Genomic DNA, 24,933 nt, shown 5'->3' on the forward strand with positions numbered 1-24,933 from the left:
GGCCCGGCCCGTGGCCGCACCCCGCTGCACTCGGTGTCCTCCCTGGTGGGGGCGATCGTGGCGGTCCTGACCCGGCAGGGCAGCCCTCGGGCTGTGCCGTGGAGTCAAAGCGGCACCTGGCCGCCCGGCTCCGTGGACGCTGACTTGGGCATCTGAATCCTCTCCGGAGCCAGGCTGGGGTCAGCCTCGGGGCCCGCGTCCGCCTCTCTCTCCCTGTGCCGCCCAAGGGCAAGGGGAGGGCGGAGGTTTTTATGAGGCTGGGAACCAGACAGGCTCTGGGGCTCAGAGGGGCCTGCCGGCGGCGGGAGTGGGGCCGCCTGGTTCCCAGCCCCTGAACTTTGGGCTGGGGGCCACTCGGTGGGGGGTGGGGGGTGCAGGGAAGAGGCAGGGGTGGAGCAGCATTTTGATGTCTTCTCTTCATTCCATGCCTGTTGCTCGAGCCAGGCTCCACTCCTGGAGACGGAGACCCAGCAAGGTCTCCGTCTGCATTCTGGTGGAGGAGACAAGATCAGCTGAGCGAGCCCAGGGACAGAGAAGATCGTTTCAGCGGGAGAGAAGCCCCATGACCGAAACACACAGGGGTGTTCGGGAGCTTCGTAGATCAGAGAGGGCTTCTCTGAAGAGGTGACCTGGAGAGACATCCGAAGGAGGAGAAGAAACAGGCCCTGGGGGAAGGGATTGCAGTAGGGGTAACAGCCAGGGCAAAGGCCCTGGGTTGGGTTGGGGCTTGGAGGTCCTGGGAAAGGCGGGGAGGCCAGGTGGCTGGGGGGAGTGAGGGAGGGGAAAGGTGATGTCAGAGAAGTTGGCAGGAGTCAGATCACACAGGGAGCTCTGGGTTGAGCGCCCCTCGTGGGATCTGAGTAGGGGCCTTCACTTGCTATTTTCACTTAAATTTCCTTTGCCTCTGACAGATGAGCTAACAACAGCCAAGTTCACCCAGAAGGTCAGGGGTGGGGTGGGGATGAAACCATGGTGGCTGGACAGACAGTTCGGGCCAACTCCCCCGAGAAGAGGGAAGTCAGAACATGGGCTGAGGAGTCGATGGCCCAGGGTCAGTGGCGTGGGTGCCCTCGCAGAGCCCTGGGCGCTGGGTGCTTCCTGGCAGAGGAGGTGCCCTTCAAGCTGAGGCTGGGGCAGTTTCTGGAAGAGTGCTGGTCGGGGGGAGCCCAGAAGCAAGGAAGAGCAGGGTGGATCTGGGAAATTCATCACGGCTCAGGAGCTAGGAGAGAGGACGGGTGGACTTGTCAGGATCTGATCCTGCGAGGCCTTGGAGCCACGGGGGGAAGCTGCAGTTTCAGTCTGCAGGTCAACTGTGTGCCCCAGCCAGATGCTAGGGACACCGAGACAGACGCATGTTCACCCTCCTGGGCCCCCTGGTCCAGCCCAGAGAGGGGTCAGGGCCACGAGGGGCCAGGAGGGGCACGGGGCGTGAGCTCCCATCCTGGCTTTGACAAAAGACACCTGAAGTGCAAATCTCAGTTTGCGGGGCACCGTACCTGAGTGGCCTGTGGCAAGTCACCTGACCTCTCTGCACCCTGGATTTCTCATTTGTAAATGTCACTTGGAGAGATATTGTCAGAACTCAGCAGGGCTATTCTTTCATTCACTCACTCACTGTTTTTTTCTGGGCACCAGGCTGGGCACTGGGGAAGCACAGCCTGGATGCAACCTGCTGCTGAAGAGGCGGGATGGCCTGGCAAGCCGTGAAGAACGCGGACTCTGAGCCGGAAGGCCTGGCTTAGCTCCTGGCCCAGCTCTTACCAACTCTGTGACTTTGGGCAACTTGCCTTACCTCTCTGAGCTTTTTCTGTCAAATGGAATAATTACAGTACCCACCTCATAGGGCTGTTCCAAGAACACAGGAGTTAATACGTGTGTTTAGCACAAGGTACACAGTACCTACTCAATAAATGTTCTCCACGTTTTGTGCTCAAAAGGAGGAGAGAGACAGTAAGCGATCAGGTGAACGGATGCGGCAGTGTCTAAAGTGGGAAGTGGCAGTACCGGCTCTTGGCGCCAAATGGGCATGCAGTAGGTACTCAATGAGTGCTTCCCCTCCATTGTCTCCTCCTGAGCCGAACTTGGGCTAGGAGAGGAACCTGAGGTTTGGGAGTCTGTGTGGAAGACGAGAGGCTGTATTCGCGGATCCAGAAATCCAGGGCTGAGCTTTGGGGCCGGGGAGGAGAGAGGCACTCCCACCACCCCCGTGCCCCCGTATTCCCCGAACCCCATCCCCAGCTTTGCTCACAGCCTGGGTGGCTGGGGCGAGCTGGGGCTTGCCCGGCGGGTCCCCAGTAATGACACTCATTACGCAGGTGTCTGGCAGCTCAGGGGGAGGCGAGAGCCCCAGGGGCTGCGTTCACATGGCACCCGGCCAGCCCACCCCGGGCCCTTCCTCGTCCTTTATGAGTCTGGTGCCCAGGGCGGGCAGGCAGGCTGGGGAGAAGAGCTGGCGCGGGGCCAGCTGGAGCCTGGAGAAAGGAAGGAACACTGGGGCGTTTGGGTGCCAAGGGCTGGTGTGGAGGAAGGGGGTGCTGGGGTGGCGGGGTGTGTGTGTGTGTGTGCGTGCACATGCATGCAGGTGTGTTTAGGGCCACAGGGAGTCTGTGTATCAATACAGGTATTCTTCCAGCCCATCCGTGCGGAGGTGAGAGGGTCTATGCAGGTGAAGCACTGGCCGCCCCCACAATGGGCTCAGCATCTCCAACATCCCTTTCACTTGTTCACTTAACCTGCACTGATGGGTGGGTGCCAGCCTGTGCCAGGTGACATCAGATCCAGCACTGGGCCCGTCGTGGCTCCTCCATCTAAGGCTCCAAACCCCAGGAGAGGCTGACGCCACACCCGGGGGATAAGACATCCCCATAAAGCCTCCCGTGGAGGAAATAAGGCAGGATGGTGAGACAGAGCCACTGGATGGGGTGAGGGAAGGCCTCTCTGGGGAGGTGACCTTGGAGCGGTGGCCCGAAGGATGAGCTGCCAAGGCAAGATCTGGAGGAAGCATGTTCTGGGCAGGAGGAACAGGCTGTGCAAAGGCCCTGGGGCAGCACTGGCGTGGCATGTTTGCGGAGCACTGGGAGGCCCCCGGTGCAGAAGTGACTGAGGGGAGGAGGTAGGAAGAGAGGTCAGGTGTGGGCCGGGCCAGGGCCAGGGGTGTGGATCTTACTCTGAGTACAGTGAGAAGCTTGGCACATGGTGAGCGCCCAGAAGGGGGCACCCACCACCCCCGCCCTGGGAAGGATGGGCTTGGAGAGAGTGGGGGCCAAGCCCACTGGGTGTGGGAACCATCGGCTCTCAGAGCTGCAGGCAGGAATGTGGGCTGCTTGATTTGTGTTTGAACCTATTCCCCTGGGTTCAAACCCCCTGGATCCGGGAGCCTGTTATTAAGCTGGCTGTACCCTGCGGCACCTGCCTTTATCCCCAGACGGGCCTGCCTGCCCCGTCTGCCCTGAGGTCAGCTCTGGCCTCCGAGAAGGGAGTGGGTGGGCGGGACTGGTGAACCCCCTGTGACTGCCCCAGCCTCCGCTGGGCCCCTGTGTGAGGCCCGATCGATTTCTAACAGCTGGAAGGAGATTGCGGAGCAATGAGCGTTTCCATTTACAGACACTGAAGCCCAGAGGAGAGGGTATGTCCCAGGGCCTCGTGGCAGGGAGCCGGTGGCGGCACCCAGGAAGTCTCTGTCATAACTCACATCGCTTCCCACTTCCCGTCCTGTCTGCTGGGCTCCTCTCAGCGTGACTCTGGCCAGAGGAGCAGTTGGCATCTGAGCAGAGTCGGAGGGAAAAACTGGGGGCAATTTGGGAGGCCTCTCTTTGTTGAGCCCTACAGGATGAACTGCCCAACAGTTTAGACAGTGAGTTCCCCATCATTGAAGGCATGTAAGAAGACCCAGATAACAGTTCTTCAAGGGTTCTTCTGCTTACAAGGGTTTGAATGACTGAGAGACCACTTCCTTTTAAGCTCTGTTATCCCACTGGAACTTGGCCTAATCTGTCTCTGTTTAAGCCTTGGTTTCCCAACTGTAATTTTTTGTTTGCTTATTTTTTGTTTAATAATCAGAGTGGCTTTGGAAAAAAAAAAACAGAGTGGCTTTGATAAGAGGACAGACTAGATGATGAAACTCCCCTGCTTCCAGCCCTTTCTCGGTTCCCTAGTCCTCAGGAGACAGCTCCATCCCTCACCATGGCCCACACGTCCTGCAGCCCTGGCCCCTGAGACCTCTTCCTGCCTCTCTCTAATGAAGCCACTTGAACTTTCTCACCATCATTCGGGTCACTGTCCCTTCCTGCCTCAGGGCTTTTGTATAAGCTGTGACTAATAGATGCCAGGTCAAGCGCTTTCTGTATTTTGTATCTCCCACCAGCCCTATGAGATCAGTACTGATATTAATACTATCATGGGATTAATTTTACAGATGAGGAAACTGAGTCTGAGTCAAGTCTTTTGCTGAAAGCCACATAGCCCGTAAGCAGAGGAGTCAGAATTTGAACTCAGGGCATCTGAAACTTGACACCACTCTCTTTTCCTCTTTCCTGATGGGACTCATTTTCATCTTCAAAACTTTGACCCCCTGGCCCCTTCTCCAGGAAGCCTTCCCTGATTACCCTCCCAGTGCTTCTCCCATGCCCCTCCTGAGTTTCCCTCTTGTTGCACTGGTCACGCTGCCGCACAGCTTCCTTCTAAAGCAGCTTTAGTGAGTGAGGTTTGACGGGCTTCCCAGGTGGTGCTAAGGGTAAAGAACCCACCTGTCAATGCAGGAAGCAAAAGAGACCTGGGTTCCATCCCTGGGTGGGGAAAGATCCCCGGGAGGAGGGCATGGCAACCCACTCCAGTATCCTTGTCTGGAGAATCCTACGGACGGAGGAGCCTGGTGGGATACAGTGCAGAGGGTCGCAAAGAGTCGGACACGACTGAAGCGACTTAGCACCGCTGAGGTTTAACAGACACGTGATGAACGGCACACCTTCTGGAGTACCCTTGCGTGAGTTTTGACATGCGTGTGCACTCGTGAAGCCAGCAGCACAGCCAAGATGGTAAACACATCCACCACCTCCGGAGGTTTCCTTCTGTTTGTCATCCAGCCTCCCCGCGCGCCCTCCTGCCAGTTGCCGGGTAGCTGCCAATCAGCTTTCTGCTGCTCTAGATTAGCCTGTATTCTCTAGAACTTTCTCTAGATGGAATCATATAGCGTATTCTTCTTTGTCAGGCTTCCTTGCTTCAGCACAATGATTTTGACATTCAACCATGTTATCGCAACCACTATTTGTTTTTAGGTCTCTCTCCCCCGCCCCTGCCCCCATCAGCTCCATGGGGACAAGCGTTTTGTTTATCTCTCTGTCCCCAGCACCCAGCATGGGGCTGGGCACACAGGAAGGGCCTAATAAGTGTTGAACGACTGGAAAGAAGATGAGGATGTGCCCAGGTCGGGGAGGAGCAGGCCCAGTTGCATGGCAGAGAGGAGTCCAAAGATTGACTTAAAAAAAAAAAAAACAAACAGCCCCTGGAATGGTCAGGAGTTATGGCAGCACGTGGCTCCTCCCTGGGACGGTCTCCGCGGAACAAGGACGTGAATTGCATAGAGGGTCGGGCTTGGGCCGAGGGGGCACTCAGAGGCTCCAGAATCTGGGGTGGGCGTCCGGCTCCGTCTGCTGGAGCCGCGCGGCCCACACCTCCTGCACGGCCCGGGCTCGGGGCGGTGGGCGGGCAGGTGGGCGGTGGGAAGGGGAAGTGGCCGCCCAGCCCTCCCCAAACCAGTCGGACTCCTTTGCAGAGGTTTCTGGAGGCGCTTCGGGGAGCTGAGTAAGGGAGAGCGGGAGGCCAGGGCGCGGGAGAAGGAGGGTGGAGGAATCATTTAATTAGCAATATTATAGGGAATTTCCAGTTCATGCCCCACCAGGCTGGGCAGGGACGCTGTGGGATTACTCAGGCGGTTTCCAGGTGTGTTCCAGCATTGGCCGCGAAGGCTCAGCTGGGCCCAGAGCTCTCGAGGCTGGCTGGAAACTCAGCCTGTCCGTGTGCGAAGGTGGTACAGGTGGTCAGGGCTTCACCCCGCGGCCGGGCCTGCAGCAAGGGCTGCGGGAAAGCGCGAGCTTTCGGCATCAGTCCCCCTGCCCCGAGGGGACTTTGTTGGCCCTTTCTCAGGCCGAAACACTGAGTCTGGGAGCTATGGAGCTGGCTGAGGTCATACCAGGGTCACTGGAAATGGGGAGAGATCAAGAACCAGGGGTCATTTTGGAGTGACTGCTTCAATAACAACGTTTTTTCACAAATGCTCATTGAACACTTACTGTGCTCAGCCTAGGGATTAAAAAATAAAATAAAATCCTGGGTGTATATTGTGGACTGCATCTTGTCTCCTGATGGAAAAACTATGCAGACAGAGACTGTTTAACGAAAGCTTGTTTCCCTTTATCGTGGAAATGAGTTTAGACCAGACTGCTGTTTTTCAGTCGCTGAGTCGTGCTGACCCTTTGAGACCTCATGAACTGCAGCATGTCAGGCTTCCCTGTCCATCACCACCTCCCAGAGTTGGGCCAGATGAGCATTTCCCAAATGAGCTTCTAAGGAACACAGATTCTCTGGGATATTAGTAGAAGTAAAGATGAGATGGCTGGATGGCATCACCGACTCCATGGGCTTAAGTTTGAGTAAACTCTGGGAGTTGGTGATGGACAGGGTGGCCTGGCGTGCTGCGATTCATGGGGTTGCAGAGTCGGACACGACTGAGCGACTGAACTGAACTGAACTGAAAGTGGGCAAAAGGGTTTATGATCCAATGAATTTGAGGATCACTGTGTTAAACAATATTAACATTTGCTGCAGGACTTCTCAGTCTTTAAAGTCTTCACAAACTCAGTGAGCATCTAGGTAAATGAGTGTTCTGTAAGTCACTCTCTGATATATCTAAGGGAACTTGTTCACTGTTTTCCTGTCTATGAATCATGGTTTACATGCCACCTCTTCCAAGGAACTTTCTCTGAATCCCCAGATAGACCCAATCCGCTCCAGTGGAGGCACCTGCCTCAAGCCCCCTTTAAGCTCCTAATAGTTTCCATCTTGGGTTGTAACTATCTGCTCCTGCCACTAGACTATGAGCTTCTCAAGGGAGGGGCCAGCTCTGATTCATCTCTTGGTTTTGGTACAGGGAACAGAATAGAATGAGTGGATGGAGAGGTTAATGGGTGGAAGGATGAGTGATGTTTTGATGGATGGGTGGATGGTCAAATGGATGATTTATGGCTGGGTATGTGGGTGGACGGCTGAGGGTGGATGGATGAAATGGATGAAGAGATAGATGGATGAGAGAATAGATGAATCAATGAGTGAAATGATGAACTGACTTAATGGATGGATAGATGGATGGATGAATAAAGAAGTTAGTGCATAAATGGATAGTTGGACGATGCATGGATGGTTGAATAAATAAATGGATAATGGATAGCTTATGAGATGGGTAGTATAGATGATTTCACAGTTGATACTGTGAATTATCAATGGTGAATGAGTAAACATATAATTAATGAGTAAATAAATAAGAAATGAAATGATGGACACATTAATAGATGGCTAGATAAATAAACACATAAAGGAATAAATGGATAGATGAATTGATAAATAGTGACTTCATGAATGAATGGTTGGGCAGATTGATAAATGGTTTTGTTGTTGTTTAGCCACTAAGTTGTGTCTGACTCTGTGCGACCCCATGGACTGTAGCCCACCAGGCTCCTCTGTCCATGAAATTTTCCAGGCAAGAACACAGGAGTGGGTTGCCATTTCCTTCTCCAGGGGATCTTCCCGACCCGGGGATTGAATCCATATCTCCTGTGTCTCTGGCACCGGCAGGTGGAATCTTTACCACTGAGCGACCAGGGAAGCAACCAATGGTTAGATGAGATGGATAAATGAGAAAGTGGATGGATGGATGGGTCAGTGAATGGATGAATGGAGGGATGGATGGGTGGGTAGATGAGTGGATGGATAAATGGATGCGTGGTGGAATAAGTATATGAATGGGTGGATGGGGGAGTGGATGGATAGGTAAGTGAACAGATGGATGCACAAGTGAATATGTACCAATGTCAAAGGTCTGAACTGAGGTCAGGATGGCGGGAAGATCCCTGCATCCCCCCCTGGGGTAACAGTCTGTCAAATTTTGGGAGCTTGAGAGTTTAATGAAAGCTATGACCCTTATCTCCCAAAAACTACTCCTAGATATGACATGTAAGCAGTTTTAATACAGCGGTGGCCAGTGAGCCTCTTGGCCATCTACAGAGCCTGGGGGGAGCTCCAGCACTGCACAGGTAGTTTCTATTTCTCAAGGCCTGTCCATGGAGAGGAACCCAGGCCCAGAGGGATGAAGGTGGCTGAGATGGCGACAGGGAGCATCCCAATGGAGGGGTCACTTGTGGATTAATTTGTCTGACACACAACATTACTGTGACCTTTCTGGATGCTTGGGAGAGGATCTCTGTGAAAAGATAAAATTGTCGCTTGTAGTGTTTAAAGAGTAAAGTCAAGCAGTTTTCATTTTTAATCTCCTGTCTAATGCTTACTGGTTGGGTCACCTTAGGAAAATTACTTCATCTCTCTGGGCCTCCTCTTTAGATCTAAAATAGGGATAGCAATAATCCCTACCCTATGGGGGTACAAACATGTAAACAAGTGTGCAATGCACATAGCCTGGTGCTCAGGGCATAGTAAGTGCTCAATAAAATGCTGGTGAATCCGCAGTATCTAAGGCATTGTCAAGTCCCTTAAAGCGCTCGTAGTCTGGTAGGAAAGACAAAGAAGTAAACACAGGCTGACTGGGGCTGTGGAGGGGAATCCTGAGCCACCACCACCTTTGGGGTCCACTGGTACCCAGCCTCCATTCACATCACTGTCTTCTGTCTAGAGGATGCAGAGGCTGGAGAGCTACAGGCCACATTTCCCCGTCTCCTCTGCAGACAGGGTTCTGTCTGCTCCTTAGGTTTGGCCACTCAGATGCTCTCCCACGAGATTCAGAAAGTAGAGCCATCTGGTTTTTGCCTTTGCTCTCTTTCTGCTGATAAACTTGGTCATGGCCAGGTTTTTCCTTTGGTAGCAGCATACTTTGTCTGCTCACCAGTTTCAGGGATTCAGAAGTAGCGGTGTGTGCTACATTGCTTCAGTCTTGTCCAACTCTTTGCGACCCCATGGACTGTAGCCCGCCAGGCTTCTCTGTCCATGGGATTCTCCCGGGAGGGATACTGGAGTGGGTTACCATGCCCTCCTGCAGGGGATCTTCTTGACCCAGGGATCAAACCTGCATCTCTTACATCTTCTGCATTGGCAGGTGGGTTCTTTACCTCTAGCACAACTGGGTGAGGTGTTCTGAAAGTCAGCAGTCCCTGTGGTGGCCTGCTGGTTCCCCACCATCCGGACTGGCTGTGGTGGCAGCTTCCCCTGTGGGCAAGCTCCACTGTGCCATTCTGGAGCCCCTCCAGGCTGTCTAGCAATTTTGTGAGTGCCCACATCCCTGTATTCCATCATCTCTGTGTAAAAAAAAACAAAACTGGAGGGCTTTCTGGTTCCTGTAGCTGTAATCTGATTCACATGGTGAGCGGGGATAGGACCTCAGTGGGTACCTAAACCAGACTTAGGGGATCGAAGACATTGTATGAAGCCCATGGCACCTTGGTTGAGTCCTGCCGGGCATTCGTAGAATAGTCAGACAAGAGATGGGGTTAGGGAGGGAGGAACCCTTCAGGCAGAAGGAACAGCCTGGCAGAGGCTCAGAGATGAGAGAAAACACAGCGTGCTGGAACAGTGAGAGGGGTTGGGGTTGGTTGAGGCCAGAATGTGTATGGATGGGGCGAGGTTACTGGACTGAACCGGGGTTTTAGTGCTGGCCAAGGTGTTTGAACTGCCTTCTGTGATGGGGAGCTACATGCAGCTGGCGGCCGTAGGAAACGGTAAACGTCAGCCAGCTGCTGTGGGAAGCTGGATTCAGAAAGGAGGGTGTTCCTATGAGGGGTACACAGCAAGGAGCTGAGTGAGGTCAGCCAAGGAGGAGGTGAGTGGCAGACGGATTCGAGGGGCGCTGAGGACAAGACTCCCTGGCCTCGGTGACCAGTTGGGCTGAGGGTGTGGGGGGGTGAGGCATTATGGGCAGCGCTCGGGCCTCTGGCTTTGTCCATTGGGCAGACGGTGGACCTTCTAAGAGTGTGAAACAGGAGGCAGAGGGGCAGTGTGGGGGAGGCTGGTGAGTTCACTTGGGGGGCATTGGTTTGAAGGCTGCCCCGGGGCCACACAGGGGCGACATCTGGGAAGCGTGCAAACAAGTGGCCAGAGGAACATGATGCCAAGGCTGAGACAGATTAGATATAAGACTATGACTCAGGGAAAAGGAGATTCCCAGGAAGCGAGTGAAATATTCATTCAACAAACACCATGGGGGAAGCCTGAGACAAACCCTGTCTCCTCATTTCTGAATACCCAGCACCTGGCCTAGGACCTGGCTGCTTGTTTTTTTCTGTCTTGTTTTGTTTTTTTTGGCCACACCACGAGGCACATGGGATGCTAGTCCCTCTGCATTGGAAGCGCAGAGTCCTAACCACTGGACCACCAGGGAAGTCCCTGGCTGCTGCTTAAGTAAACCAGGAGGAAGTTCTAGGGCCGAACCTCAGAGGATGGGCTGGGTTCCGGCAGGAGGAGAGGAGGTGAGGCCGCTGTGATCCCGCACGTGAGGCCTGAGCTTGGGTCCAGCTCTTCTGCAAGCTTGTGGTAGGGCCCTGGGCCAGTCTCTCCCCCTCCCAGAGCCTCAGTTTCCTCATCTGAACACTGGCTATGAAAGGATGTGGTCGAGATTCAGAGCAACGGCAGTGGAGCCGTCTGGCTTGGAGCGTGGGGGGTGGGGGGGGGGGGGGGGGGGCCAGCATGTGAAGAGCAGGCTGATGAGGTCGTGGTTTGGGGGTGACCTGGTGGAGCACAGGGTCACCTACTTCCTGGGGTGGCAGGGCCGTGGGGGACAGAAGAGGAAAATGAGGATCTGTCTGGAAAACACAGCCACAGCTGTGTCCCATGTGGGCCCCCTTCCACCCCACGGCCAGCTGGGGTGGGCGGGCAGGCTGGGGAGCCTCACCCGGAGACGGAGGAGGGGACCAGATGACAGGGACCTTTTCCGCAGTGCCTTGGAGCTGCTGGCACCGGGCTCTGGCCACCGTCCTGACCCTCTGATCCTGACTCAGGATCAGGCCCTGATCCGCTCCTTCTCTGGCGGTCCTCTTTGGCCAAGCGGAGGTTACAAACCGGAGGCCCGAGAGACCGAATCTGGCCCTCGGGTTGGCTGTGTTCAGTCCAAACAGAATTTTTAAATGAAAGGAGGCAATGTTAAAAAAAAAAAATCTGTAGATGTTGGATAAAAACCCGTGTTTCTGGAAAATCAGAGGACCCAAAATTCTGATCGCACTGGGTCCGCATCCCCGAGGAGCCACACTGAGCTTTAGACAGGGTGCCATGGTCCCCACCACTCCCTCTTGTCTCTCGGAAACTGAAGCCAAGGAAAAATAGCTCTTTATCATCTTAACTCTGGCCTGCTTCACTCTTTTAAAACCCCACTGGATTTTCAGCCCTGAAAAATTGTCTCTTTTCCCTCCATAACCACCGAGGCCTGGGCCCTGGTTCGAGCCCGGAGCCCGTTAATCTCTGCCTCACGTGAACGCTCCAGGATCTCTGGTCTTCTCTGCCCTTGCCCCCTCCGAGGCCCAGCACCCCGCCCTGAGGGTGGATGCGAGGCTGAGTCTTGGCTGGGCCCCGCGGGGCCGTGGGAGGCGGGCCCACGTCTGCTCTGAGACGTGTCAGCTGGGCCTGGTCACACTCTCCGCAGCTCATCCCAGAGGTATGTGGGACCAGCGCTGTGCTCGCGGCCCGGCTGGGGTGGCGGGCGGGGCCCGGCCGGGACGTGGTGTATGTCCAGGCCGCACGCAGCAGGCCTGATAGTTCAGCTGCAGACACACTGCCTGAAAAGAGGGGAGGAGGAGGGGAGAGAGGCAGAGCTGCTTTAGCGGAAAATGCCCAAAACGCAGAGGCAAAAAGACCTGAATTCACACCCTTGGTTGCTGTGTGACCTTGGCCAAGTTGCTTCACCTCTCTGAGCCTCCAGCGTAAGGTGGAGCCAAGGAGAGCCCTCAGAAGTGGTAACATGGCATCAGCCTAAATCCCAGAGGGGCAGCCCGGAATGAGGGGAAAAATATCACAGACTTTTGGGGGTCAGATCAACTGACCACTTGTGAGCTGAGTGACCCTGGGCAAGTCACCTGTGTATCTGGAGCTCGGAGCAAAGGTCGTAAGCTCTAAACCCTCAGAAAATTAATCTGAGGGAAAAGAGAATTCATTCACTCGACAAATATTTATTGAGCATTTCCTGTGTGTCAGGCGCTGGGGTCATAGCAGGACACGAGACAGTCAGAGGTCTCTGCCCCCACGGAGTTCACACTTTGGTGGGGTGAGTGGACAACAAACAAGATAAATAAGTTGTATATTATATTTGAAGGGTTTCCCAGGTGGTGCAGTGGTCAAGAATCTGCCTGCCAATGCAGGAGACGCAAGAGACTCGGGTTTGATCCCCGGGTCGAGAAGATCCCAAGTCAAAGGAAATAGCAACCCACTCCAGTATTTTTGTCTGGAAAATTCCATGGACAGGGGAGCCCGGCGGGCTATAGTCCATGGGGTCACAAAGAGTTGGACATGACTGAGCGCGCGCACGCGTGCGTACATGCGTGTACACAAACACACACACGCACACCTTGTATTTGAAAGCACCAGTGCTACAGAGAGAAATAGAGTGGGGGAAGAAGCGGGGTGAGCTGGGGGTTTCAATATCCAGAGATGGGTCAGAGACAGCCTCACTAAGCAGGGAACAGCTGAGCAATGATCTGTAAGTTGAGGGAGGGAACCCGCAGGAGGAGGAGGAGGCTTTCACGAAGCAGGAGCAGCTCTCACTGCGAAGGCCCTGAGGTGGTGTGGCGGGAGGAGGCGGTGCGGCTGAGCAGGGCCGGGGGCAGGGCCGGGGCAGGCCAGCAGGACCCTCTCCTGCTTCTCCGCAGGAGGCGGGCGCCACGGAGGGTTCCGAGCAGAGGCGGGACGCAGTCTGACTTGCGTTTTCACAGGACCTGCAGAGGCCGGGACAAAAGCAGGAAGAACAGGGGAGGTCCGGCAGCGGTCAGTCCTCTGTTTGCGGATCATGCTCCCCCCTTGCTCTACAGCTGTCGTGGCTCCCCATTGCCCCTGGAGAGAGCCGGAGCTCCTCAGCCCGGCGTTCAAGGCTCCCGCTACGCGGGCTGGCCTCCTCCCTCCAGCCCCCCTCTCTCCCCCGCAGCCTCGCTGGACATGCGTCCTCCTCTGTTCCATGAGCTGTGCCTCCTTCTCCCGCTTTGGTCCCTCAGCCAGGAACACTCTTCCTGTCCTCGCTTTGTGAGGCAGCTCACGGGTGGCTCGGTCCCACCAACTCCTGCTAACTCTCAGCTGGGGTTTAGGAAGGCAAGAGGGGGAGAGGAAGTCCTCGCCCCAAGGGGCGGGGTGGGCTGGGGGGCGCAGACCTTGTCTCCCTCCTTCTCACATACACCCCAGAGCTCTGCCAGCTAAGAGCAGGTTTGGGAGGTAAAAGTGGAGCTGGAGCCGGCTGTGTGACCTTGAACAAGTCACGCACCGTCTCTGGGCTTTGCTGTCTCTGCCTGGTACAATGGGGAAAATAATGAACTTCCTCATAGGTGGTTGGACAGCGGCGGCTGTGAGCTCGGGGGCTGCTACCACTGTGGGCGGGATGGCATTCTGGGAGAAGATGCGAGCACACGTCTCTTTCCAGCTGGGCCAGGCCCATACCGGCGGCCCCGAGCTGACGCCAGGGCTATCTTGGGGGACAGATCCCTTGGCAGCCCCAGGGTTCTTCAGCTTGGTTGTCCTTGAGTTACCCAAGCAGCCACTGTGTGTCTAGCCCCAGTTCTGAGTAGGGACTAAGGGTCTTCCCAGGTGGCGTCAATGGTAAAGAACCCATCTGCCAATGCCGGAGATATAAGAGACATGGGTTCAATCCCTGGGTCAGGAAGATCCCCTGGCGGTGGGCAGAGCAACCCACTCCAGTATTCTTGCCTGGAGAATTCCCATGGACAGAGAAGCCTGGCAGGCTACAGTCCATAGGGTTGCACAGAGTTGGACACAATGGAAGTGACTTAGCATGCATGCATGCAGGGACAGAAGACCTGGGTTCAAATCCCAACTCTGCCACATAGCAGCTTTATTATCTAGCTGAGTTAACCCCTCAGTCTCTCATCTGTGAAATGGGGAAACTAACAGTACTTATCTTCTAGAGTCATGAGAGAAACCAGTGAGGTGATGTAAATATTACGCTCAGCACTTGGAGTAAGTACCTAATCAATGCCAGTTAGTATTATTACTGAATTATTTTTTATGACTGCTATTTACCAGCTATGGGGGCGGGGCTCCCTATGCCTCAGTTTTCTCATCTGTGAGATGGGTAATTGCACTGCTGCCCTCACAGAGTTTCTGTAAGGATTGAGTTTAATATGCATAAGTGGGGTCTGGAGCAGAGTAGGTACTCAGTGGGGTTTTTTTGAAAATTTCAAGCATAGAATTCATTTAATATAGTACCAGAAGTCGTCACTGATCTGCGAATGGTTCCTGTGAAAGCCTTTTATTATCTCTCTACTCAAACAAATGCCCATTTGGTTTAATTGAATTTAAGCAAACAAATGAGATAAGAAAGAAAATCCCCAGCCTCGGGATAGTTATTGCAACCCAGCGGGTGATGAGAGGTACACGTGCTTCTAATAAAAAGCCGAGGAAGAGCAGCAGGATTATATTAACATTTCAAGTAATTACGACTGTGCAGTTGGATGACCTTGGGCAAGTCCCTACTTTCTCGGACCCTCGGTCTTTTCTTCTCTGCAATGGGTATGAGAGCCTCTAACCTGCGGGATTATGGTTTGGCTCAAACCCGTCACGGCTGTGGCTTATGAAGCGCCTCCTGTATGCCGAGGACTGTTTGTCATCTCCCCCTCCCTCCCAGGAGGGGAGGTTGGGCACGGGCTGCCCCCCCTCCGCAAGGAGAGGACAGTGAGTTTGGAGACGTGGCTGGAGATGCCGCTGCAGGAGGGAAGGAAGTGGGGGGCTGGGCAGGCTGGACTGACGCAGCTGTGATGTCAGCGACAGGCCGCAGGCGGTGGCCGGCCCAGTGTGAACGGTGAGCTCTCTGCTGGCCTGGCGCAGTGCCTCCCCCCCGGGGTGGGGGGGTGGCCTGCTGCCCCCCTTAACCCCTTCCCGGCCTCGTTTTCCCAGACAGCCATCCCCCGGGCCTGGCCTTGCCCACAAGATTCCCAGATTTCACAACCGGGGCTGGCGCTGAATCATGTACAGTAAGTCCGGGGAGAGAAACTCCTGGCTGCCCGGCGTCCCCAGGACCAGCTGCCAAGCCAGTCTTCCCTCCCCACGGGCGAGTGGCCGTGGGGAGCTGGGGATCGTCCCTCCGGGCCGCCAACCAGCTGGGGGGGCATCGGGCAGGGCACGTGATCTCTCCAGGCTGCGCTGGGAATCAAGGGGTGGGGCTGTCTCTAGGGGACCCTGGGGCTCTGGAGGGCGGGAGGTAGGGCGTGAGGGTGACTGGTGACCGGGAATGCGTCCCTTAGTCTAAGCTACAGTTTCCTGATCTGGAGGATGGGCATAATCACACGACTGACCTCCCGGGGCCCGTGCGAGGATTAAATGAGGTGATCCGGCGCTGAGCACAGGCAGTGCCAGACGAGCAGGACTGTTGCTGTTGTGGTGTCAGGTCCCCAGGACACGCTTTGAAAGGCTCCGGAGAAATCATTCAGTCCTTGGGGGGAGCCATCCCCGCTGCCTGCCCCCTAGAACACCCACCCCTTTCCTCGTGACCCAGATGACTCTTATTTTTAAAAACGTCTTCATTACATCAACAAGTATCTGTTGAGCACCGCTGTGTTCTACTGGGTCCTGGAAATACAGCAGTGAATAAAAAAGAAAAAAAGAAGAAGAAATAAAAACAAACCCCTCTGTTGTCATGGAGTCTACATCGTAGTGAGGGAATCAGACATTTGAGGTCGTTTCAGAGAGGGATAAGGGCTCTGCAGGAAATAAAGCAGGAGCTGTGATGGAGACAGCCCCAGAGCGATCCTCTGAGGAGGTGACCTTTGAAGAGAGATTGGATAACAAGAAGCCAGCGTGGGAAGGAGTGTGTGTGTGGGGGGCATTGCTCCGGGCAGAGGGGACTGCAGGTGCAAAGATGTACTGGTGGGAGCCAAGGCGTGTTTGGAGATCACCTGGGCCGGTGTGGCTGCAGCGGGGGGATTGCGGGTAAGAGCGGGACCAAGTGAGCTTGCGGGGTGGGCACAGATGCCCTGCACCAGCGCTCTGAGCCCTGGGCTCCTCCTGAAAGTGAGCTGCCTGGGGCCTGCCCTCTGCCTGCAGGGAAGGCCATTGGCAAGGACCTGGCTCCCTTCTCTCTGGGGTCCCCAGGCCCAAGAACAGCCCACTCATATGGAAAAACCTCATCTCTGGGGGCACCATATAGATCGGGCACCTATGCTGAGGCTTCAGCTGGGACTCAGACGGCCTCAGGGGAAAGTGGAGGGCTGAGGTCTGCCTCTTCCCAGCCCAGGGCTTTGACATTTGCCTCTCAGAGCCTCAGTGTCCCCTTCCGTGAGATGGGCGCAATGTTGCCACATAGAGGAATGTATGTGGTGGAATACTACTCACCCAGGAAAAAAACGAAGCCTTGCCGTTTGCGACAACTTGGATGACCCTTGAGGGTGTTATGCTCAGTGAAATAAATCAGACAGAGAAAGACAAATATCAATACCATGTGATTTCACTCATATGTGGAATATAGACAACTACTAAACAAACAAAAAACAAACGAACAAAAAAACCAATATGTAGATACAGGGGAGAAAGTTGTGATTACCACCAGGGAAGGAGAGGCGGGGCGGGGGTGGGCAAAATGGATACAGGGGCTCCGCCAGAGGTGGGCAGATGGAAAATGAACTTTTAGGGTGAGCACACTGGCAGGTGGGCTTCCCAGACGGCGCCAGTGGCAAAGAAGCTGCCTGCCCAGGCAGGAGACATGACAGACCCGGGTTCCATCCCTGGGTTGGGAAGACCCCCTGGAGGAGGGCATGGCAACCCACTCCAGTGTTCTGGCCTGGGGAATCGCATGGACAGAGGAGCCTGGTGGGCTATCGTTCATGGGGCCGCAGAGAGTCGGACACGACTGAAGCGACTTAGCACTCACACACACTGTCAGATATATAGGAGTAGAAATGAGGTGTTGTACACATGAGACATCTAACGCTATGTCAGTATTTAATTTAAGAAAATAATTTAATTTGAGAAATAATGCAAAATTTAAGAAATAATATAAAAAATAAATAACTAAAAGGAGGAAGAGAGGGCTTGCTCCAGTATCTGTCCCTGTTTCCCCTCCCCAAGCAAGAGGCTGGGATTCCAGGGGCAGAGGGCAGTTGGAGCTTGCTTCTGGAGCCCGAGAGTTGTGGGCAACATGAGGCCTAATCAGCATTCCGAAGAGTGTTTTATTTATTTTTTTTTTTTACTTTTTGGCCATACCAAGCAGCATGTGGGATCTTGGTTCCTCGACCAGGGATCAAACCTGTGCCCCCTACATTGGAAGCACAGAGTCTTAACCACTGGACTGCTAGGGAAGTCCCCTGAAGAGTGTTTTAAAAATCATTTTTTTTTAACCATTTCCCATCAGGCTGTGGCAGTCAGGATGGCTGTTGGTGTGGGAGGTTGGGGCCTGACATGCAGCCAGGGAGATGGGACGTGTCTGTGTCCCTGTGAGAACCAAGTGCAGGCCCCGAGGGGCAGGCCAGCTTCTTGCCCACATTGTGCAGATGAAGAAACCGAGGCCCTGATGGGACAGGTGCTGCCCTGGTCTCCCCATCAGGGAGGGGCAGAGACGCAGGCTCAAGACTGGTCTGTGTGGTGCGTGCCCATTCACAGCCCCACCTCCTCCTGGTACCGGGCGTCTTGGGGCCGGGACAGCCATCAGAGCCAGATGCTCACGCCTGCAGGGCTCCTACACATCTGGAAAGGAAACCGGATGGAGGCCGGATCAGACCAGGTGCGACCCCTCTTCCTCCTCCCTCGGGCTGGGAGTAATTATTTGCCCGGGTTAATAGTGCCCCCTTCCCACCACCTTTCATCACAGCTTCTGGAATTGCCAGGCAGTAATTAACCCTCCTAGCACCCCTCTGAAGTTGGTACTGGAGGCAGACATGTTATTATACCCATTTTTTTACAGGTGGGTAAACTGAGGCAGGGCCCATTGAGGCCTGGGAGCCTGTGGTACCCCCATGACTCAGCAGCTAAATCAGTCTCCACTTCCTTCCCACAGGAAGCAAGAAGGCTTATCCTCCAGACACCCCTTCCCCGGGGCCGAGCCGCAGATGGGAGGCTTGGCAGGTCTTGGGCACTCCTTGTTCCTGCCCTCTCGCCTCTCAGAAGCAAGGGGCACAGGCTTGGGGCCAGGTGGAAGGGGCTGGGGCCTGACTCTGCTGTGTGGCCCTGGGCAGGTCACTGCCCTTCTCTGAGCCTCAGTTTCCCCCTTGGTAAAGGGGGGATAACCACCCCGCTTGGTGTGTTTGTTTTCCTGAGCAGAAAGCACAGGCCAGACCTCTGGTCCAGCTCCAGTCCGTCCCCTGGCTCTGGCCACATGGGCCTCCTCTGTGCTCTTTGGACACCCAAGTCACTTTCAACCTCAGGGCCTTTGCATGCGCAGAGCCATCTGCCCAAAATGTCCTTCCTTCAGATCTCTGCCTAGCAGGCGCCTTCTCCGCTTTCTCAGCTCAAATGTCACTTCCTAAACCTAGAGTCCCTCCGCCCCCCAGCCCGGCCCCAACCTCTCACTCTATTTTATTTTCTTAAAGTGCTTATGAAGGTAACTCATCATTCACCTTGTTTGTTTCCTTGTCAGCTCCGCCAGGGCAGATATTTTCATCTGGTTGATTCACAGTGTACTCTTAAGGCTCAACTCAGTGTCAGGGACACAGTAGGTGTTTAAGAAATGATTTTTGCTTTCTCCACCTCTTGCCTGGCTCTCTCCAGGGTCAGCTACTCCTTGTCAACTGAGGACGGACTGAGCTCCATTCTCTTGAAGGACTCAGGTCGCTTTGGAATCCAGGACCTTCGGTCTCGTAGCTTCCCAGGTAATGCGAGTTGACAGCGAGACAGTTGATGAGGGGAAAGAGCCCTCCCCGGAGCAGACACCCCCTTCCCTCCTGCCCCACCCCTCCCCTGCTGCCCTGGGCTCATGGACTCACTCCAGGCCGATCCCCAAGCCAGCCACCCCCTCCCTTGGCATGTCTGTCAGCACCCTTGGGGGAAAGAATTTGGAAAGGGGAGGAAGAGAAAGAAAAGAAAGCAGGGTGCGAGGGGATGGTTCCCACACCTGTGTAAATAATTTGTCGTCTTAAAACTTGTCAAATATGCTCACCTTCAATGCCCAGTTCTTGGGCTTGTTTTCCTTGGCAAGGCCCCCACGGGAGTGGAATTTCGGCTGAAGGGAGCCCAATTGTCATCCTCTAAGCATGTTCCCAGGCCAGGGGGCCAGGGACGGCTCTGGCTGGTGCTCCACTTCCGTCCCCAGAAGTACCGGAACGTTCCTGGGATTTCGGGAGCAGCCGCCAGTCCTGGAAGCTGTCCCAGAATTCTGGAATGTTGGAATTCAAACGGCCTTCTGCCTATTTTTCAGAGGAGGAACATGAGGCCCAGAGAGGGAAAGCGGTTGGCCTGAGGTCACACAGCATGTTGGGAAAAGCTAGAGTTTTCCAAGAGAAGGTGGGATCAGTATCCATCTTCTGGTTTCTCCTGTATTGGGGTAATAGCACCCCAATTTCCTGCTGGAGAACCCCCTCTTCCCTCATCTCATTCCATGAGATTTGGGTGGGGTGTCCTAGGACCCTGTCTCCAAGGGTGGACGTGTGACCAAGTCTGGATCCATGTGATTGGTCTGGGGATGGGCGTGTAACTAAGCCTGCCCAATGAAACTTGATCCTGGGACTTTGGTTGCTGGAAATTATTTGCGAAAAGATTTGCAGTTTTTCCATTGGATGGAGAGTGAGCAAGTGAAAGCCTGGAGCATCAGGGGACTTCATAAGAGAAAAACCTGCCTGAGAGCGATCAACACAGAGCTAGACAGGGTTGGAACCCCCGGATCCAGCCGTCCCTGAAATTAGACACACTTGGATGTTTTAGTTTCAGGAGCCACTACATTTCCGGTTTTCGGCTGGAAACAGTTTGGTTTTCTGTCACTTGTGCACAAAAGGGGATGATTGACCCAGGGGAAGGGAGAGGGAAGTGCTTCCAGGCCAAGGAAGTAGCTTGTGTAGTGGCCCTGAAGCAGCAATGCCAGGGGATATTCAAGTAGCAGGGCAAAGCGAGTCATCCCCAAGGCGAGGTTAGGAGTATGTCAGGTGGTCAAGTGGGAGAAGGGAGCGTCTCCAAGCAGAGGGAACGACCGATGAGAATGCTCAGAGGGGTGACCAGCGAGTGAAGACTAACCACGTGCTGGGCTTGTGTTGGGTGCCAAGGAAAGCAGAGAAGAACGTGAAATCGAATCCAGCTACTGCTTATCGGCTCCGGCCGAATGTGGGCTCTTCTGCTTTCAGAGCTGAGCCATCACCCGCTTCCAGCATGCTGGCTGAGATACTCACGTGCTCTCTTCATTGATGTTGGGCACCATTGGGGCCACCCAACTTCACTTTATAGGGTGCAGAGCATCAGTCCACATTGGGTCACATGGTGAGAGTCATTCCCTTAGCAGATCTTTCTACAGTTCTTCCTTCACATCGTGAAGGGCAGATGCTAACCTCTCGCTAACACCCAACACTTGCTTATCTCCCTTGGTGAAAATGAGCACGTCTCAGACGTCAGACTTCTGGCATATAGTTTTCTCTAGCTAAACTTTTCAAAACTTTGTACTAAGCTATGACATATGCAGGAGAAGGAACTGGCAACCCACTCCAGTACTCTTGCCTGGAAAATCCCATGGGGTCTCAAAGGGTCGGACACGACTAAAGTGACTGACCATGACATACGCAAAGAAGCGCTCCGCTTGAATGTTCACGGCCGAGTGATTAGCACCCAGACAGACAGACCCAGAGCTGCCCCACCCCCAGAGCCCGCCCCTCGCCTCCGTCACTTCCCTTCCTGTGGGCACTGCTCTCCTGACTTCCATCACCATAGGTCAGTGTCACTTGTTTTTGAACATTGATCTTTTTCTCTTTCTATAAATTTGCCCTTTCCAGAATGTCATATAAGTGGAATCCTATAGCTCATTGATTTTTGAGGCTGGTTTTTCCTACGCTCAGCACCTTGCATTTGAGACGCGTTCATTTCATTGTGTGTTATCAGTACTTTGTTCCTTGCTATTGCTGGATAGTATTCCATGACATGGACATACCACTGACTGTTTACCCACTCACTGCTGCTGCTGCTGCTGCTAAGTCACGTCAGTCGTGTCCGACTCTTAGCGACCCCATGGACTGCAGCCCACCAGGCTCCCCCGTCCCTGGGATTCTCCAGGCAAGAACACTGGAGTGGGTTGCCATTTCCTTCTCCAGCACATGAAAGTGAAAAGTGAAAGTGAAGTCGCTCAGTTGTGTCTGGCTCTTAGCGACCCCATGGACTGCATGCAGCCTACCAGGCTCCTCTGTCCATGGGATTTTCCAGGCAAGAGTACTGGAGTGGGGTGACATACCCACTCACTAGTTGAGGGATAGATGGGCTGTTTCCAGATTCAGTGATTATAAGTAAAGCCACTTACAAACTTTTGCAAACAGGTTTTTATGTGACCATAAAATTTTATTTATCTTGGGGAAATTTCTGGGAGTAGAATTGTTGGATCACATGGTAACTATACGTGTGACTTAATCAGAAACTGCTGAACTGTTTTCCAAAGTGTCTGTGCATTTTGTACTCCCACCCGCACTGCATCAAAGTTTTAGTTGCTTCCCATCCTTACCAGCACCTGATATTGTCAGCTTTTTGTTTTTAATTTTAGCCATTCTAATAGGTGTACTCTGGAATGTCATTGTGTTGTTAATTTGCCTTTCCCTAATGACTAATGATGTTAAGCATCTTTTTATGTGCTTATTTACCATCTCTGTTTTTCTTTTCTTCCTTTTTTTCTTTTTTTTGGTGTAGTGTCTGTTCAAATTTTTGTCCATTTAAAAAATCAGATTGTTTTCTTATTAATGGGTTTGGAGAGTTCTTTATATATTCTGGATACGAGTCAGTCCTTTGTAGATGTGTGATTTGCAAATACTTCCTCCCAGTCTGTGGCCCGCCTTTTTTGTTCTCTTAACAGGCAGACTTTAATAACATTGTTTTGTTTTCATTGTGGTGGTTTTTCTGGTTATCTTTGATTTATGGCAAATATTCTTTGTTCTTTTCAAATTTAGTGATCATATCAAATGTCTTCTCTTAAGATAAATTCATTTAGATAGAAAGGTAATTCAACTTGAAGAAAAATATTAAGCAAAAGGCTTCCCTGGTAGCTCAGGCGATAAGGTATCTGCCTTCAATGAGGGAGACCTGGGTTTGATCTCTGGGTCAGGAAGATCCCCTGGAGAAGGAAATGGCAACCCACTCCAGTACTCTTGCCTGGAAAATTCCATGGATGGAGGAGCCTAGTAGGCTACAGTCCATGGGATTGCAAAGAGTCAGACACGACTGAGCAACTTCACTGGTTCACTGGTAGAAATAGTGGAAAACATACCGCACAAAAATCATGAAGCCAGGTACTTGAATAATCGAAGTGTGGGCAGCTCTGATTCATTTCATCAGCAAATACGGATTGAGCACCTACTATGCTCCAAGCTCTGTCTTAGGTTCTGGGACATACAGGTGGACAAAAGTTTCTGCCCTTCTGTTGATGGTTTCTCTCCAGCGAGTTCCTCTTCATCCTTCAAAAGCCGACTTGAATGACCCATCCTCTGTTTAACATTCCCTGGAACACTCACTACATTATACTGCAATTTTCTGCTTCTGTGAGCTTCTTTCTGGGAAGGGGATATATCTGGCAGCCTCTGAGCAGGTTGCATAGAGTCTGATGCTTAGGTTCTCAATGAACAGCATCTCATGGAGTAGATGTTATTATGAGTTGCCAAAGATGGGTTTGCTGATTTTAATGATTGAAATTAGCCTGTTCCACTCAGATGCACCCAGATGTGGCCTGAAGCCCCTCCCTGCTGCAGTCTGAGCTGGTGCTCTGCAAACCAAGGTCTTTCTCCTTGGCCTTCCCTTCCACTGACAAAGACATCAAGAGAAAAAACGTCCCAAACCCAGTGCCTTCAGGTCCCCTCCTTGCTCCCCATCCAGTACCCGTGGATGTCTTCCCTGGTACTCATGATCCCACACTCACTCACCAGGCATCTCTTGGTCTGACTCGGCTCTAGGGACCATTTCACCCTGGCTCCTACCACCCTTCCTCCTGCTTCTCCACTCCATCACAGCAGCCTGCTTCTGCTCCTCCAACACACCAAGCTCATTCCCACCCCTGGGACTTTGCACTTGCTGTTCCCTCTATCTGAGACCACCCCCCCACCCCTTTCTACCTCTTTGCATGACTGGCTCCTTCTCCACATTCAATTCTGAACTTAAACTACTCCCTCCCCAGAGGCCCTCCCAGGCCATACTATCTCACTTCTACATTTTATCCTATCAGTTCAGTTCAGTTGCTCAGTCGTGTCTGACTTTTTGTGACCCCATGGACTGCAGCACGCCAGGCTTCCCTGTCCATCACCAACTCCCAGAGCTTGCTCAAACTCTTGTCCATCGAGTCGGTGATGCCATCCAGCCATCTCATCCTCTGTCATCCCCTTCTCCTCCTGCCTTCAATCTTTCCCCGCATCAGGGTCTTTTCCAATGAGTCAGTTCTTCGAATCAGGTGGTCAAAGTATTGGAGTTTCAGCTTCAGCAGCAGCCCTTCCAATGAATAGTCAGGATTTCCTTTAGGACGGACTGGTTGGATCTCCTTGCGGTCCGAAGGACTCTCAAGAGTCTTCTCCAACACCACAGTTCAAAAGAATCAGTTCTTCGACGCTCAGCTTTCTTTATAGTCCAACTCTCACATGCTGTAATTTGATCCTATAATTCTGTTTATTTTCTTTGTTGCACCAAGGGCTCTCATTTCAGAGTTTATTTGCATGCTCACTGGTTTCTTTCCTGTGTCCTCCATTAGAGCATCGGTACTGTGGGGGATTCTGATCTGTCCTTCCCTGTCTTTCCAGTGCCTGAGGTATAGTAGATGCTCAATAAGCTTTTGTTGAATGAATGAATGAATGAATGAATGATGTCTCCTTTGAGGCTCACTCAAGCAAAACCGAGTCCTTTAGCCCACGTGACAGGCTGACGGCTCTCCATGCTCCTTCAGGGTGGACCTTCAGGGTGGACCACATGTCTTCCTCTTCCTCCTGGTCCCCATCAGGCCCCTGCGGCCGGCCCAGTGCCGAGCACTACCTACTGGGTCCACCAGGCTCGTGTCCTGCCAGCTGGGGCATTCCACCTTCTTGGAGCCGTCCTGTTGGGAGGCGGTCCTCAGGGCCTCACCCACTGTGGACTGCGGGAGGGGCTGGAGCTAGCTCTGTAGGCTCCGAATCACACCAGCTCCCTGCGAGAGTCATTGCAGCTCCCTCTGTCCTGGTTCTGTCACAAGGAGGGCAAGGCTCCACTTGAGGCCTGTGTGTCTTTCTCATTTCCTAATACTTCCTTCATTTAAAGAAACAGTGTGTGCATGCAAGCTCAGATGCTTCAGTTGTGTCCGGCTCTTTGCAACCCTATGGACTGTAGCCCACCAGGCTCCTCTGTCCTTGGGACTCTCCAGGCAAGAATACTGGACTGGGTTGCCATGCCCTCCTCCAA

At 53.4% G+C, this 24,933-nt stretch overlaps 1 protein-coding gene and 2 long non-coding RNA genes across 3 annotated transcripts; 2 read left to right on the forward strand and 1 right to left on the reverse strand.

Moving 5' to 3' along the window:
* Positions 1-9,898: 9,898 nt before the first annotated feature.
* LOC122681134 lies at positions 9,899-14,035 on the forward strand. The gene is made up of 4 exons (XM_043882845.1): positions 9,899-9,935; positions 11,690-11,860; positions 12,397-12,466; positions 13,068-14,035. The coding sequence occupies exons 1-4, from the start codon at positions 9,899-9,901 to the stop codon at positions 13,603-13,605; spliced, it is 816 nt and encodes a 271-aa protein (XP_043738780.1). The 3' UTR covers positions 13,606-14,035.
* A 358-nt stretch (positions 14,036-14,393) lies between these two features.
* LOC122682209 lies at positions 14,394-15,944 on the forward strand. Its single transcript, XR_006337264.1, has 3 exons — positions 14,394-15,220; positions 15,316-15,392; positions 15,663-15,944. It is a non-coding gene; the product is annotated as an uncharacterized LOC122682209 (long non-coding RNA).
* Positions 15,945-17,769: 1,825 nt separating this feature from the next.
* On the reverse strand, positions 17,770-19,758 carry LOC122682200. The gene is made up of 3 exons (XR_006337260.1): positions 19,505-19,758; positions 18,966-19,209; positions 17,770-18,096 (listed from the first exon to the last, which is right to left on the reverse strand). It is a non-coding gene; the product is annotated as an uncharacterized LOC122682200 (long non-coding RNA).
* Positions 19,759-24,933: the final 5,175 nt, after the last annotated feature.

The sequence above is a fragment of the Cervus elaphus genome, chromosome 23, assembly GCF_910594005.1.
Source record: "Cervus elaphus chromosome 23, mCerEla1.1, whole genome shotgun sequence".
NCBI classification, from domain to species: domain Eukaryota; kingdom Metazoa; phylum Chordata; class Mammalia; order Artiodactyla; family Cervidae; genus Cervus; species Cervus elaphus.